Genomic DNA, 18,288 nt, shown 5'->3' with positions numbered 1-18,288 from the left:
TTCAGCAGGCACATTAACTTACGTGGTAAGAGTTTTAAAGTTAGACACTACGACTCTGGAAATGCGGCAATAGGAATGTATATAATTGCACCCATAAAAGGCATTTGTTGCATGATTTGTACATTGGTGACAAATTTATAGTTAAATATAGTTAAGACACATATTTAAGACACTCTATATTTTATTAAGATCTAGTTATATATTATAAGTTAAGCACACGCATACAATCACTAATATTTCTAATAGAAATTTTCTGTAAGCACATCTAAATTTATAATACACACGCACACACACACGCATAAATATATATATATATATATATATATATAATTATATATTCATATTATATGCTTTTGCTTTATATGCATATAAATGCATACCAATGACGTATTTCTATACTATTTGCAAAATTATGGCGGAGGAAAAAAATATGGTGCTAAATAAGTCTGATGTACATAGTATTGAAATGGAAAAAAGTTAAACACATCTAAACAAATTCTCATGCGTTATGCAAATACTTTTGATAAATAGTTATGTTCTACTGTTTATACTTGTTGAATGAATTTCAAGATTTTTTTGAATGAAAGTATTGCATCAGGGTCTTATCTATATATATATATATATATAATATATATATATATATATATATATATAAATAAGTCGGGTTTTCCTTCCTGACGATATAACTCCGGAACGCACGAACCGATTTCGATTCAATTTTGCATTCGTTGGAAAGGTCTCGGGCTCCGCAAGGCTAAGAAAATCAGTGGTGCATGGCATCGTGCCATTTAGAAAATCATTGTTTTTCACATGGGCAGTTACACGTTGCCTGCTCACGAGTTGGAAAACCATCCGCTTTGTTTGTGTTAACGTCAGACCAAAAAACAAAAAATGTGGTTTACCAAAGAGCACTTCAATGAAACGGATAATTCTTCCATTTACTTAGAGAAGTTAAACTAAAAAACACTCCATTTTTGTAATCTAAATAAATTAATTACTGTTGTGCAATAAAATCATTTTTTTTCTTTTCAAATATAAAACAAACAAAAAATTTCTTCATCTTTCTCACTTAACCATCTGGTTGCGAAAAAAGGAGTTCGTCGGGTTTGCTAGTTTTATATATAAAAAAATAAATTATTGAATTGCACTTATCAGCTTCTGTATACAAGACTATTCTTAAAATCTTAATAGGGCACTTTAGTTTACTGCAGGCAACAAGCTTTGAATTTTTTAATACTTTTTAGCTTTGCAAATAGTATACTTCAATTTATTCTTATTGACATGATTATTTTTTGCATATATACTTCACGCAGTGATTTTAATGTGTCTAATATATTTTAAACATATATATTATGTACTATTATTTTTAATCAATAATAGCATTGATTTTAAGTACGGATCTTTAAATCTAATACGAAATACAACTAGAAACAACACGTCCTTCATAGAATCAAAATTACCAAGAGGGCGTCGTTTCGCTCAATTCCAGATCTTCTTAGATATTTTATTTATTTTTAGGTAGATGTCTTTTCATGTGCAGAGCCAAGTGGTCCGATCGGGCGAAACTGCGTTCGCAGACTCCGCACTTGAACGGCTTAGCGCCCGTGTGCTTTCGGTAATGACGGGTGAGTTCGTCGGAGCGGGCAAACCGCCACTCGCAGTCCGGCCACTGGCAGGTGTACGGCTTCTCACCTGCAATGCAATATTTACGTTAAATTTAACACTTTCCACTCGCGAATTTCGAGATTTATATGAATTTTCGGAGTCAAAAGGATTAATATTATATTAGTGGCGCATGGCATAGTGCCTTCAGGCAAATTGCTGGTACTTTCCGTACTAAAAATTAAATTTTTGAAAAGGATTTTTTTAAACTTTGGAAAAATTAGATTTTTGAGAAATTTTAAGTTTTTGAAAAAAAATGTTTGAAAAAAAAATTTGGAATAAATTGTTTATATATGAAATGTTTATATGAAATATTTTGAAAATTTTGAACTTTTTTTCGAATCAATCGCACTACTTTAGCTGCATACGGACAAAATATCGAAGCGCGTAAGCGCCGCGTCGCCGTTTAACGGACAAACGACGTTACGAAACCCGTAGAGATCGTAAAGAAAATTGATAAACATTTTTAATCTTCATAAAATATCATAAATTTGATGTGCATATGTCTAATGATCATTTTTGACCGCTAAATGGCATTTTTTAACTTCCCGTAGAGTAGTTATAGTAATGAGCCGAAAATCGAAAATGAAAATTTTTGCATTTTTCGACGTTTTAAAGGTTTCTGAACATTTTGGCATACATCAGAAAAAATAGATGTGTGTGTGTGTTTTGTATGTCTGCATTTTGTCGTCCACGTCCGATTCCTATTAATAGGGAGATGTGCTGATTAGTTTTTGGCAAAAGCAGGTCCAGCCGTTACGGAGATATGGAGCAAAGAGTGCAGAAAATGGAAATCGAATTTTTGAGAGAACGGATCATCCGATTTGTATGTTTCAAAAAGCATTCAGTAATGATGGGGAAAAGTGGATATTAGTTTTTGGTAAAGGTAACCCCAGCAGTTTCGGAGATACAGAGCTAAATGTTAAACAAATGGTAGTGTTTGAGAGAACTAAGCGGCCCATTTAAATGATTCAAAGAACTTTCTGCTAGTTTCAACAAAATAATTGCTTTTGGAAAAAAAATTTTGTTTCTCATTTTTTTTTCAAAAAATATTTTTTTTGTAATTTTGGATTAAAAATTCAAAAAATGACCACTCTGGTATGAATGTTTACCCAAGTGCGTTTAGACTGTTTATGTACTGCAGCCATTGTTAAATTTTGTGAAAACTGTTGAATGAAAATGTGAAAATGCCGCCAAGCTAAGCACAGTTTAAGTGAAAATGTAATGTACATAATTATTTGCAAATGCGTTTAGACTGTGACTATAAGGGAGAGTTCAATTTTGTGTAAATTAGGCAACTATTTTTTTTTTTGGAAATTGAATTCAAAATGAAACTATGATTGTTAATGTTCTGGAGATAAATTGATTTTTGATTTACATTTGATGTGCTCAGATATAACAAGATAGCAAGAATAATGAAAGTTACAGTATTTGTAATAATATATTTGAAAACATTTAATTAAATTCTATAATTTAATAAATTTAAATGTTTAAAATTTCTCGAATATTTCATTACAGTACGGGAAGTTTCAGCAATTTGCCTTAAGGCACGATCAAATTTTATTTTTTATTAACAGGATTTTTGATAAAATACTATAAATAGGTTTGCAAACGATTTAAATAGTCCTATTATTAAGTCAAATCTGATCTACATTAATGAATCAATCATTCGATTCCAAGTTGATAAAGACATTAACTTCTTCATACAATTATTAATATTTCTTTGCAGATATTAACCTACTCTAAACATTACCATTGAATATGTCATTTGTCTATAACGTACTCTCAAGTCTCAACTGATTGAATTAAAATTAAATAAATCTTCTATCTGAATAATATGTATCAAAAATTTATAATACTTTATCTCTGATTGTTGCAATATATTATTATGTGTTGTCGTATTCAAATCATTTGATAACAGCTAAACAATGGATCATTTATTAGTATAATGGCTCGGTGTAAGTGAATGTTGCAAGTTATTTGATTTAATAATGCCATGCAATCAATAATTGTCTTATGTCTTCATATTGCGACGTCTATAGACAATGACTATACCAAATGATGAATGATCGGTAATCTACACTGCAATTAAACATTTTCAGTTTGTAGGAAAAGCAATCAAAGTGAAAAATTACTGGTATGTGTTCAGAATAAACCGAAATGAACTTAAGTTGAATCATAAATTTTCTGTAATTATTTATTATTATATTGTACCCAAACATTACTATAGATGTGATATTCCTAGCTCGATCGTGATCAGAAAAATACCACGAATATAGTAAATTGTTAGGTAGTCTTATATGTACTAAATTTTCTGAATACTTACTCGTACTTACAAAATATTAATATTACAATCTCATTTATATGAAGTTTTAGTATATGTAAGTAATATAATCAGATAAAAGTATTAGTTTAATATAAAGCAAAATGTTCGTCAAAACTATGCATATTGCACAATGTCAATATGAACTATATCATTCTTCGACCAATCTTTACCAAAAACAAACCAGTACAATTCCCTACTACTTAATCTCTTTCGAACAGTTTTTTAAAATCGGTTCAGAATTGTTTGCTAAAATGTGGACAAAAAATGTTAATGATAAAGATACGGCTAGACCCATAATTGTACATCAATTATTTAAATAAGCAATTATCATAGTTTCTGTTGAAAAATTTATTAACATGAATTATTTTTTATTAAAATTTTTCCTGTTTTAAGTCTGTTAAAAGTGTTTATGATTCTATGACCTCACAAATCCTACAATAAATCCAATGTTACACTGAGTCGTACTTTGATTTAATATTGAAGTTAAATGAGGTATTATTATCTGTTTAGTATGGCGATTCGTTATATTGAAATATATTACTTATAAACCGCAATCTCTCGTACATAACTTGTTGTAAATCATAGAGAAGTCATATTTTATACTCTGTCTTCTTAAATCGTTGTAGAAACTCGGAGTTTCAGATAAAAGGTCAGCAGGACTAAAAAGTTGTGATGCAAATGGTAGAAAAATTCTTAGGACGATTAACTTGATTAATTACAATAGAAAAATTATTTGGATCAAAATTAATTTCACTTATTTAAAAAATCAATCAATTTCTATTCATTCCGCATGATTAACATACATTTATATATGATATATGATCTGCGGCTTATAGACTTCCTAACAAATACACGCTCAGCACTCTCGCTTGTTCGCTAATTTTGATCAATAAAAATCTTTGATTCAAAAATGAAAATATGATTATAAAATAGATTAATAAATGCATCTATATCTATCTTTGCATATGTATCAGTGTACAGAGACAACTTGGAACCTACAAGTATAAGGATTATTATAATAAACTATGATTATATCGCATTGTGATGTTGTCAGAGACGCCTTTAACGTTTTAACCTGTGCTCGAGGCGACGTATCATATGGAAAATTCTTTGTTATTTTTGTTTTAAAAATTTTCTAAGTAGACCAATCGACTAATCGATCTTATTAAAATTTAATTTGTTTTACTAATATATAGCTAAAACGTTATAACATAAATAAATCCCAACTTAAACAATTCTCAATTTGCAACAACAATAGATTTTTATTTTTAAGATTACAGGACTACATTATATTATGAATAATGAGAATATAGTTATTCTCGTGTTCATAAATAAACTCAAAAGTCGATAAAGTTTAAATTATTATATAAACAATAACAAATTCATTTTTTTATATCATATTATGTAAACTAAAGACTTCCAAATGTAGATTCATCGGGAGCTCTTATTCGCATAAAAAGATACAACACAAGCAATACCATCGCTGAGCGGCGGCGGCTCCTTTTATGTTAACTATTCGGTATTCGACATAATAGTAAGTTTGGCCGAATATCAAAAAAGTGCCGAATATGCCGAATATCAAATAGTGACCGAACATTCCGTGCAAGCCTGGTTAAAATTCATCACAAATATATCACAACATAAAATCAACTTGAATAAAACAATTACCAAATGTACCAAAATAAAACAATTACCAATTACAAGACAATTACTTACTACGTCTTCATATTATAACAAGGAGAATATAATTCAATGATAAGTTGGAATTAGTAAACGTCAAACAGCACCAAGAACGAATAAATGCATTATTTTAGTTATAATGTTTATTAAAAACCAATATCAAAATGCATTGAACAAATATAAAAATTTATACTGTTTGCTTGATATCGGGTAAAGACCATTCAATCCATCGTTTACCAGCGCCCTGTCTAATCGTGTAGGTATATATTTGCGCGATCCATTGTATATGAAATTGTTTATTTTCATTTATTGCGTCGTGTGCATATATATTTAACCTCTGGAATGATTTTATATTTTATAGACCTCAACGTCCCTCAGACGAAAGACGAAATCCTTTTGTTTCGTTCGCTTCAGTTCATGGGCCACGCGTGCCGTCCCATTGTCTCTGCATCATTAGGGAAATGTTTATAATGTCTTCAATGAACACGTATACATATGTACAGTGGTGTTGTCGAGCCGGAACGCGCCGGAACGTCGTTCTGGAAAATCATTTTTGGGAAAGAACGCGTTCCGGCAAGAAAAAATATAAAAAATCGCTACATACAGAAAATGATTTAATAAGTAAATTTTATAAATTATTATTCAACTAATTTTTATTAAATGTTCTTATTATTGTAATAAACATACATATATGTGCACACAATGGGTTTTGTAATAATTTTTGTTTCTTTCCTTTTCGAACGGAACCGGAAGAAACATGAGAACCGGTTTTTGAAATGGTTTATGAACCAGTTTTTAAATTTAGCGTTTCGACAAAAAAATATTAGCACAACACCACTGGTTTTATCAGAGTCGTTTTTCATTTAGTTACAAATTGAGGTGTATGAACTGAAATATTAATTACAATACAGTAGTGTAATTCAAATTTCACATATGTTACTTTAAGACCGAAAAGTGTCTGATGCCCGATTATTTCGGAGATAAGTTGGACTTGTTTCGGACATAGCGGGCGTTAGTCGAATAAAATAAATAATTTAAGACATTCATATAATGGAAATTGATTGTAGCGAAAAAAGCAATTCTATAAATACAAAAGCATAAGAACTGCAAAAAAATTTAATATTTTAATAATTGGATGAATTTTTTGCCATCTAAGGCAAAAATATAGGCCGTTCGATCGCTTGTAAATTTTTACAATCCAACATTTATTGGTAATTTTTTTAATCATTGTTTTATTGACATTTATTTATTGGTAAATTAGTTGACAATTTATAGCAAAAGAGTTACCCTAATATTGCAATAGACTTATTGTCTAAATTTCGGCCTACAAATTGAGATTTGTATGCATATTCATAGAAAGTTTGATCTTTTAAAAATCTGATGAAGGTGCTGTGGGATTGATGATCACTCAATTATTGATAGTAGATTAAATTAACCTGGTAGTAGAATAAAAAATTGTACTCCTAGACTAGTAATTCCCAACGTGGGGCACACGCCCCACAGAAAAATCCATTTTTAAATTCAAAGGGGGGAGGCAAATTAAAAAATTACACGACTTTAACCCACTTGATTTGGAAGATTTGAATGTAATTTGTAAATACTGTTAAAAATTCGTTAAATATATTATGATCATTGTTTAGTTTAACTGAGCACAGGATGCATGTGCAAATCATATAATTTTTCCATATATATATATTTCCATAGCTTAGGTAAATAAGCATCCCTTTTTAGGTCTAATGCAAACTTTCTCAATATTACGGATTAAAGAAAAATTCCAAATTCTGTATGTATTAGTCTGTATATTTATAAATTGCCATCCCTTCCAGACAGCGGTATAATAATTTTTATATAATATTTTTAAATTTAGAATTTTTAATTCAGTAAGTTGCGAGATTAAGAACATCTTAAGAAAATCAGCTCGCACAAGTTACTCAAACATTTAATAAAATTTATAGCTCTATGTCTATTGTCGCACAGTGCACACAATCGTTTAAAATTAATAATTAATTTTCTATGAAGTGATAACGGCAAAGGCAGCAGTAAGGTGTAATCGATGGATTAACAGATATTTTGGATATTTTAGATATTTAATACCGAGATAAAAATTCTTATAGAAAAAATAATATTTATAAATTAAATCTTATATTCATTCGCATTTCTTATACGATAACACGTACATCATAGGTTCCTATTCGTGTATTTTTATAGCCTTACGTGTGCCTGCCTATACGTTGCATTCTATACTACACGCCTTACATCACATCTATACCATACGCTATATTTCATCACATACTCTCAAATCTCTACATTGTATACAGAATACACCTAACCTATATCTACTATATATCCTATTACCTATAATTTTCCTTACACGCTACATTAACCCTACCGGGAATCGATCCCGGATCCGCCGCGTGGCAGGCGACAACCTTAGCCACTAGACCACCGTAACACTACAATCATCCGTCTTTTTTCGCGTGTGGTCGCGCCACCATAGTATTAATTACCTAATTAATTAGAAAATGACCCGTGGAAACAACAATGCGTCCCATAATATATTATTAATGGGGGTACCCGATAGGGTAGTGGTTAAGGTGCGCGACCGCCACGCGGATGTCCCGGGTTCAATTCCCGGTATAGACAATAGATAGGTAGAGATAATACATAGGGCGTAAGGTAATATAGGTAAATATAACCTATATAATATAGGTAAATATATAAATTAGACAGTAATATTTATAAGAAGTAAAAAGTATGTAGGTATATAATAAGTTAATGACGGTATAGGTATCTCACGGTATGATTGATAATAGATATCTACAATAATATAGTATAGTAAGATAAGTAATAGGTTATCTTATAAAGTATTGTAATAAATCTTGTGAGTACTTTTATATCATAATAAATACCTGTAAGTATTAATAAATACAAATAATACCAAAAAATATAATTAATGTTATTAAAGAATATAAATATGTACTCGATGATTCCCTCATACTTCTACAATTTAATGTACAGACTAGCTGTATATAATAAAGTTAATTATGTAAGATATATTAGATTTGTGAGTTCTTATCGAAATATATGAATTTTTTTGAACCGGATTTTAAATTTTAGTGTTCCGGTAAAAAAAAATTAGCACAACACCACTGCATATGTATATACAAGAAAACACGAACACACACACACAATTTTCTAGGCAAATTATATGAAGGGTGACAAGGTCTCTACTATTTTATCTTTTACTTAATTTGTTTATATCAATTTAGTTTAGGCGATTTTAACTAAAACAAGTGGTGCAAATTTTTAAAAACACTTTGAAAAAATTAGATTTTTGAGAAATTTCTAAATTTTTGAAAAAATTTGTTCTTTTGAAAAATGTAATTTTTTGGAAAATTTTGAACATTTGTTTAAAGCAATCAAGCTACATAGCTGATTTAGAGTCAAAATATCAAAGCGCGTAAGCGCTGTGTAGTTGCCACACTTGTAAACATTGTACACAAAATTTGTAGTTATTATTATAATCTTTATAAAATATCTGATAATACGATGTACATATGTCTAATGATCATTTTTGACCGCCAAATGGCATTGTTCTTTACTGTTTTTTACTGTTTTTATTGGATCTCTTCGCAAAAATTTCACCAATTGTTCATTTTATCAATACAAGTAAAACGTTTTTTGAATTATTTAAATCGGACGCTCCGTTATCTCAAAAATCGAAATACCATTTTTGGCACATTTTGCCCTATATTTTCGAAATGGATAGACTTGCCTTGGCTAAAAACTAATCATCAGGTCTTCTTATCGAATGTTTTTTAAACAATTCAAATCGATTGATCCGTGTTCGCGAAATTTTCAACGAAACATTGTATACGGGAAGTAAATAAGACAAGTTTATGAAAAGAATTTGCACCACTAATTCAGGCATCAATCCAATTATTAAATAGAAATATTTTGACGGGGGTAAAATTTTAGCTCACATATACACATACTTTTTCTATTTTGGGAATCATACGATTAAGTTCAATGGGCAAAAAATATATAATTAGCATTACATTAATCCTTGGACAATGAACAAATCTGTACAAGAGAACCTTGATAAATTGACAAATTTTAAATTTGACCATATATTATAACTAACAATATAAGAGTTCTGTTATGAATATTGAAATATATATATCTTATATTGTAGCATTTTATAAGAACATACTTAATGAGTTAATGTATGAAATAGGAGAATATGTGATACGGATTAATATCGCAGATGCAAATCAAGATATTTTCGACAAAATTGATGATAAATTTTAAAAACTTTAGGAATCATGTGTTTGGCGAAACATAATAATTAACTTGGATAGCCCAAAAAGGTAATTTGAGTACAAATTACAAATTTGAAGATATTATAATGGTAAACATTTACGAATCATGTTTTTGACAAAATATATTAATAATAAAATTGTTTGCATACATTCCCTTTAACGTGATTATCGGCTGTCTATCCACCTACACAAGCCGCATTTACAATATTTTCTTATAAACAGGAAATATTTTGACAATTTGTGACACAACAAGTATGTTTTCCTCCAGTTTTCAATAATAAGCTAAGTCTTTTATTATAATCGTTTATAGTGTGCAGTACTTTAGTCATTACAAAGGTATGTGAATAAATTATTTATTCGCATATGCGTTTGTTTTGATGGACAGATTGTAAGACTTTATCTTATTCGAATCGACATCTCAATGATGTGCCAGGTTGTATTGATTTGCAATTATCACGCGAACACTGAACGCATTTTCAAATAGGTCAAATATGCTCTTGAGGTTTTTATAAATAAGTTGCAACATTTCAAAACGTCACTATCGGCATTGCCATTTCATCGATGGTTTTGAAGAAGTAAAGAGCAAATTAAATTATTTAAAAATCCACTCAATAATGTTAAAGCTCAAATTATATGATTTAGATCCGCTAATAAAATAAATAATGAGATCAACTTTCTAATCATCAATAACATATTATTGTGATTTTTGTTTATCTGCATTTTTAGGCTACTAACTTTTAATAAAATATAATGATCATCAACTACAAGAATTTAAACATTTTCACTCACCCGTATGTATCCTTTGATGAGCTTTCAGGTGCGAACTTTTAGTATAAACTTTTGTGCAGCCTGTAAAAAAATCAATATAAACATAAATTATCATTTGACGTATTTCACATTTGACTTCCTGATTCAAAGTTACAATATTAAAATGCTTAAAAGTTCTTCAAATGATTATTTAATTTTCAACTAGTTAATTATCTTCTACAACGGTTTTTTATTTGGATTTTTTTCTGAAGACAAAGCTAGCCGCGTTTCCTTAAAAGGTGCGTAACTCATGGCCACTACAGCATTTCATTTTATTAATAATTAAACAGATAAATAATAATAAAGGATTTATTGTTCAACTTGCAAAGAGAAAGTGTGATAGGCGCATAGGCGCAAAACGAGTGTTTATCAAACGCATAAAGCCGCAATTGTTAAATTAATTATCATTATTAATAATCATTTTATGGGGCCGTTAGTATCTTAAAATTTTAATTTCATCCGTAGAAAATTTTGTAATCAGTTTGGTTGCGCAAAACAAGACAAGAAATAAATTAAAAATAAAGAAAGATGTTATTAAAAAAAGTCTGAAAAATAAATAGAGAATATAAACTAATTGGAAATTTATATAACATAATGTAAACTGTCGGCTTAGAGAATATACTATATTCAATAATAATAAATCAATTACTCTGTACCTAAAAAATCACAATGATGAACCCTCCGTTTCTCCAATTCTGGGTTATTCCTTCTAGTGTATCTCGGTGTAGGAACAGTTTGTCCACCATTCCGTTGTTGATGTCCTGGATTAGTTTGTTGGTGACCTTGAGCCATGGATTGATTATGTTGATGACTCGTATTTTGTTGCAAAGGTCCTTGTGATGTGTGATGTCCGACAGGTACAGTTTGCCCTGTTGTTGCATTATGTTGATGACCTTGTGTTGTCATTTGGTGGTGATTATGTGATGATCCTTGATGGTGACTTGAGGTTTGCAAATGCCGATGCACGTGGGGATTGTGAAGGCGCATGTGCGCTGGTACGGGATAAGGCGGCGGTGGGGTCCTTCTCGGGGGCTAAAAAATCGAATCAAGGTGTTATTATAAAATGTAAAATGTTAACAACATAGTATTATCTCTATAATCATTGAAACAATAATCGAAAAAGTTCAAGTTAATACTTGTAAAGTATTTCCTGGGCTGCCAGGGTCGGAACTAGGCGGTGTGAGGGGCGAAGAATACATGAGCCGAGATACAGGACCTGCTGGATAAGGCGGACTATGTGTTCCATATTGTTTATTCGAGTAATTCTGAAAATATAACATTCCAAATAATCCTCTGATCATTAGAAACAATATATATATTCTTCACTTACTTGCAACAAAGGATTACAGAATATCTGCTGCTGTTGATGTGTTTGATGTTGCGAATGAGTATTCATTCCATGATAAGGTAACCCGCCCTGTGCTGCGTTTAAATCGTGCGTCGTTTGCAACGAATGCAAAGAGTGATTTTGCGTCTGATGATGTTCATTATTATTATTATTATGTGACTGAAGTAAGTGAGACACGTCGAGATGATGCAGTTGCGAATTCTTTTCAGTTTTTATTTCTAAAGGACTCAGTAAAGGACTAGGCAGCTGTCCGGAGTCGAGATCATCCAGTTCTTCCACCTGATGGAAATGAAAATTTAGAAAATTGTTAACCCTCCGTCGGTCGGATATTTTTTCACCTTCGAACGGTCAGAAAGGTCTGGCTGGACCGCCATTCATTTTACATGCATTTATATGGGATAAATAAGTTTTTGGTGTCTTATATATTAACGATTATTAGTGGTAAATATTTATAGTTTTGATTTTTTCTTTTTCTTACCGACTTTCGCATGTGTTGAGCTTGCTTATAATAAAAATATTACATATTATATTATGTAAAAAAAATCAAGAAATATAAAAAATCGTTGCTTTTTTGTGAATTTTTCTGTTTTATATCAATGAAAAACAATATTTATTCTTTCTCAGCGCGTTGAAATGAATGTGAAATTCAAATGAAAACGAAATGAGGTGCGTCGCCTTTGAAATGAGCTGTAAAACTCAAAGTGAAAATATAAGTTCACTACAGGTTTGCCAAAAAAAAATTTCGAACGCAGTACGGGTACTCCTCCGATTACTCATCCGATTTTTAGTGTTTGCGATTACCAATGAGTTTGGTAGGTTTTCATGGAACTTTCGTCATGAAAATACTAACATTCATGTTACAACACATAGCAAAGAATATATACAACGCAGTTTGAATAGAAAATACCATGAAAAAAGACAAAATACAGGTTTACATATATCAAAAAGCGTATATTTCATACAAAATGTACGGGTGGTCTAGACAGACCTTTCCGACAGTTCGAAGTATAAAAAAGTTAATATCCTTATAATTATCCTTCTGCACATTTTTTCGTCCTGATTTTTTTATTGATCGACAGCTAATGAAATGTTAGGAAAAGTCAAGAAATTTCAAGTCGATAGGATTACCAGAAGTATTTTTTTTTAATTGAAGTCGAAAAAAGTCTGGCCAGACCACGCCGACCGAAGGAGGGTTAATGAATACTTTTGTTTTGTAAACTATCGTATTTACCTTAACGTGGGCCACAGTGAGCATGTCAGCATTTTCAGGATCGATATTCTGTATGCTAGAAGCGATATCTTCCCAGAGAGGCGGTCGCATAAACGCATCGTTTCCGCCGGCCGAACAGTTCCCGGCCGCCGTGTTCGTCGCTTCATTCCCGTTCGAGTCGCTATAACCGGCGGGCGCGTAGCCGTGCAGCCGCTCGAAGTCGTGCTTGTAGGAATCGAGATCGTTCGTCTGAAATTATAAAAATAATAAATATCATTTAAAAAATTATCAACATAAAAGTAACACTATCAGAAGTAAGTTGTAAGAAGCATTTCTCCTTAAACTGCATGAACTTTTCGATATGTAATATACATAATCAACTTAATAAGAATTGAGATTCAACTAATTTGGTAAAAGGTTCATAATTAAATAATTGTCTCGTAATTAAAATTTTCGCTTTTACTAAAAAATAATCATTTTGATTTCCGAATAAAAAATTTCAAACATATGTAATTGTATAAATTAAATTAATTTGTTTAACACACGTCACTTCATCCATTTCATCTTATAAACATGTATTTTATTTAAGTCTGGACGTCAACTGCAATCAGTAGCTATTTACAGAACATAGAACCTACATATGCACGAAAGACATAAAGCATAGATTCTGATTAAAATCGTTTATCGCGCCAGGCGCAATTCCGAACTTTGGTGAATTTTTATAATTCAACCGCTAATCGTAGACCTAAATATAATTTTAATAATAATTTAATATGTCATTTCAGACTACAAAATACAAAAATCGTCTTTTTGTTAATATTTAAAGAAGAAACGGCTCCGCCGATTAACACCAAACACTAATCAAAGCGATTTCGAACAGTTATTGAATTTTTAAATTTGGTTCAAAGTTGTGGGATAAAAAGTGGACGAAAAATTTTACACCATTCCGTTAATTACAAAAAATGGCTTGGCCGATCGTTGCCCAAAACGTCGACGATAGGTCAAAATTTTATTGCCAAATTTGGTCTTATTGGGGAAGTCAACAAGAAATTACAAGTAAGAACATACAAAAACTATTATTATTAATTTATACTAAATTTGTCTCAGGTGCTATAGATTCAGCAGTAGTTTCCACCTTACCCCCGGTTCTTATACTTAATATAAAATCATATTGATTAAATATTCAATATTTATCATAGAAAATAGTTGTTGCAAGACTATTTTGTTATATTTTTGTATTTATCATTACGTGTATTTTATATATCATAAGTCACCACCAACAGTCGCTTTCTTACAACTGTAATATCTTGTTGTTAAACAACATTTGGAATCCTTTTCACACTATCATCTTATATAAAAAATAGACCATAGCATATTTGCAAAAATAGTATATCAAAAATAACTGTATGCTCCCAAGCGCTCTTCCAACCACATTCTGATGTTTGCAATTATTTCTTTATATTCTCTAGGTTAATAGATAACTTTAAATTATTCTTCTAAAATATCGGTAGCTAATGAAAGGCATTCTAGCTACAAATATACGATTCATCAGTCAAAACGTGCCGCAAGAACCAGTTTATTACTTTAGTAACATCACGCCCACGAGTTTCAAATTGCTTTGATAAAAGCCGCACAGCGTTAAATGAAATTGTAAATCGCATTTTCAAATCGTAAAACTAATATTTTTTTAATGAATCCTCAAAATATTCTCAAGTACATTGGGCTGGATTCTAAGCAATATTTCAAAACTAGGTATAAATTCAGCAAACAATGTTGTTTAACTCTATATGGGCCAGAGTTACTTTCAGGATCCAAATCACACTCCAAAGTTTTTTATATTTTACCAAATAATTATGACTTTTTCTATTTTCTAAGTATGAATTTTGATTCTATAACATTCTCAAGATAACCAATATTCGTGACCTTTGCTAGACTTCTCAACCTGAAGTAACATTTTCAAAAAACACAATACCAGAAAATTGGTTTAAACCGAATTTTGTGTTCCTCATTTGTATATTATATAGGTTTAAAACTACTGATTTTTAATTCCATTAATTTTTTTTTATGTAAAAAAACGCCCATGGAGAGTAAAATTGGTGAATTAATACTTGACCAATATGATAAAACATATAAATTTTATATGAATATTTATTAATTTCATTTTGAGTATTATGTCTCAAGAATATGTAGTTATCATGAAAAATATAAAATAAACTACTAAAACTATAGTACTTTAGAAATTATGATTTATCAAAATGTATATCATCGATCGTATGTAATAAATAAATACTTGTAAAATTTCTATAATGGCTAAAAGATGAATTTTACACGAAATTTGGATGCTTATTGTTTTTATGACAGAATTCTACGCATAGGTGATGATTGATTATTGTTTGAAAAGTGTTTCCATCACGTTCTCTATACTATTCAAATAAATATTTTTTATAATTTTATTTCTATTCTATTTTTTATATAAGATGATAGTGTGAAAAGGATTCCAAATGTTGTTTAACAACAACATATTACAGTTAAAAGAAAGCGACTGTTGGTGGTGATTTATGATATATAAAATATACGTAATGATAAATACAAAAATATAACAAAATATTCTTGTAACAACTATTTTCTATGATAAATATTGAATATTTAATCAATATGAATTTATAGTAAGTATATGTAAATTTTTGCTTGTTGAAACCAATTTAGGAATCGACATTTAGGAAAATTAATCGATGTAATGAATCAACAACGATTTGCAATTATGGTAAATTGTATATACATCTTTTTACACATGTAACTTGCCCATTAAATATATTGTGCAATCGACTCTTGTTTTATGATCGATTATGCAGTCGTATGAATTTCAATCTGCCAGAAGTAAATGTACCAATAACTTATTATGAGGTTTCTTCCATATATAAAATACATACACGTATACAAAAACGTGTTGAGATACTAATTTATTTATATTTTATTCCAAAACAAAATGCACCAAGTTTCCTAAAAGTCCTCTTGGCAGCTAACCCAAGCAAAATTTTGGTTTTATTCATTATTCAACAATTTAATAAAATGATATTTTCAATGATCTTACATATATGTCTGCCCTTAAACGTGTGTGTTACTCATATGTCACAGATATAATTCTAAACCATTTAAAAAAATGATTATAATCCATCTTAGAAACCGATTGTATGGAAATTATATTTATTATAACAAGCGGGTTATCTACATCTGAATATAACAAGTCATTCTTTTAACAAAATATGAATTCAATTTAATATCAACCACAACAATGGAGTGATATCGAGATTCTATCGCTGGGCTTATTGTTAAAATAAATCGGAAATTTCTCGGCAGGTGGAAAAAATAGAATAAATTATTATCATCGGATATAAGTATATTTTTTATTGAAATGTTGAGATACTTGAGAAATTTAAATTAACTAGGTTTTAGTGGCATTTAGATTTAAATCATAAGAATTGAAATTTAGTATATTTTCAAATTTTGACGATAGAATTTTGAAATTTTGACGCATCCTTATTCAAAATTTTAATAAATTTTGTAAAGAAAGAAAATTTTAATAAATTTTCTCGTAGATAGTACTTTAGTATGTTCATGAACTCTCACTATGCAAAGTTTTATTAAAATCGGCAAAAAAGTTTAACAATAAATTTCAAAGAAATGGCGCAGCCCACCTTTATCAAAAACTATAATTAGCACAATTTCGGATATGTTTCAAACAGTTTTTGAAAATTGCACTTTCGTGCAATTTACAAAACACCTATGAATTAGTTTTAAATTATATAAAAACAAATTATATAAAATTCAAAATTTTACATAAAAATATCAATAAAAATAATAAAAAAAAGTTTCAGGCGCCCAATTATTAAAATGCAAACTTGTACATGTTTGCTAAAAGTTTGAGTCGGGAAAGACAAATCAACATAAATCCTTATCGAGACCAAATTTAATTTAATTAACTTCCTCTAGGGTCAGTTATTGTAATCGTCCAAAAATCTAAATTGAAAACTTTTGCATTTCTTCACGAATGATTCATAAAACTTTCTGCTTGTATTGACGAAACGATTGCTTTTGGGAAAAGAATATTTTATTTTAATTTTAAAAATATTTTTTTTTTGATTTTGAAAATGATTCGGATTTTAATTTTAATTCTAGCTTAAGTTCTAAACCTCACTTATATATTTGAAACAAAAAAAATTTAACTTTGCAACTCAGTTTATTTCTTTCATTTTATATTCGACTGATTGAGTTTTGTTTAATTACTTCTCTGTAAAAATATAAAAGTTACAGTAATTATAATAATCAATTGAAAACATTTAATATTCCTCGAATTTCATCACGGTGGCCATACGCCACCATCAGTTTAATTTCAATTTGTTATTTAATTCAAATGTTTCAAATCAATCTAGCCATTTTTGAGAAAGCGCGGGCAAAGTTGATTAGTTCGAAGGTGAAACTATGGCTTACATACAGACATACATATATATTTTAAAATTTCGGCCTCAAACGATTTAAAATGACTTGAAACGCCAATAATACCTAAAATTGGCATATCGAGTTTTCTGGCAAAAAGATAAAGTCCTTCGTGTATTGACAAACATAAAATAGTTTTTTTTAAATCTGCACCTACTCCGTATGGAACATCATCAAATTTTTGGTAGTACCTAGAATGTCTAAGTCATGCCAACCCAGTGATTGGACGTCAAGATATGATGGAAATATTATGATTGCGCAAAAATATTATAATGTTACAATTTTATCATCCCACACAAACTAAATAACTAAAGACAGATCATAAATAACATAAAAGATTTTCGCAAGTAAACCATAAGCATGGTATCACAATAGAAAGTCGATGGCCGGGATATTTATTGTTAATTAAGTATTTTTTCTCGAAATGAAATTGCAAAAT

The 18,288-nt window shown here is 29.9% G+C and overlaps 1 protein-coding gene across 1 annotated transcript in view; it reads right to left on the bottom strand.

The window, feature by feature from the left end:
- Positions 1–1,318: 1,318 nt before the first annotated feature.
- LOC113371351 (dendritic arbor reduction protein 1-like) overlaps positions 1,319–18,288 on the bottom strand; it is a 326,627-nt gene continuing 309,657 nt past the window's right edge. Inside the window, exons 2-7 of the mRNA XM_026611983.1 lie at positions 13,377–13,604; positions 12,128–12,424; positions 11,934–12,062; positions 11,454–11,829; positions 10,780–10,839; positions 1,319–1,692 (exon numbers count right to left, since the gene is read on the bottom strand). Of these exons, the coding sequence (XP_026467768.1) occupies positions 1,505–1,692; positions 10,780–10,839; positions 11,454–11,829; positions 11,934–12,062; positions 12,128–12,424; positions 13,377–13,604 (1,278 nt within the window). The 3' untranslated portion in view covers positions 1,319–1,504. The remainder of the gene's footprint in view (positions 1,693–10,779; positions 10,840–11,453; positions 11,830–11,933; positions 12,063–12,127; positions 12,425–13,376; positions 13,605–18,288) is intronic.

The sequence above is a fragment of the Ctenocephalides felis genome, unplaced genomic scaffold (assembly GCF_003426905.1).
Source record: "Ctenocephalides felis isolate EL2017-DRISC unplaced genomic scaffold, ASM342690v1 CF-g0.4_SCAFFOLD_00845, whole genome shotgun sequence".
Classification (NCBI taxonomy): Eukaryota; Metazoa; Arthropoda; class Insecta; order Siphonaptera; family Pulicidae; genus Ctenocephalides; species Ctenocephalides felis.
Note: the sequence above shows the minus strand (reverse complement) of the source record. Positions and strands in the feature narration are given on the sequence as shown.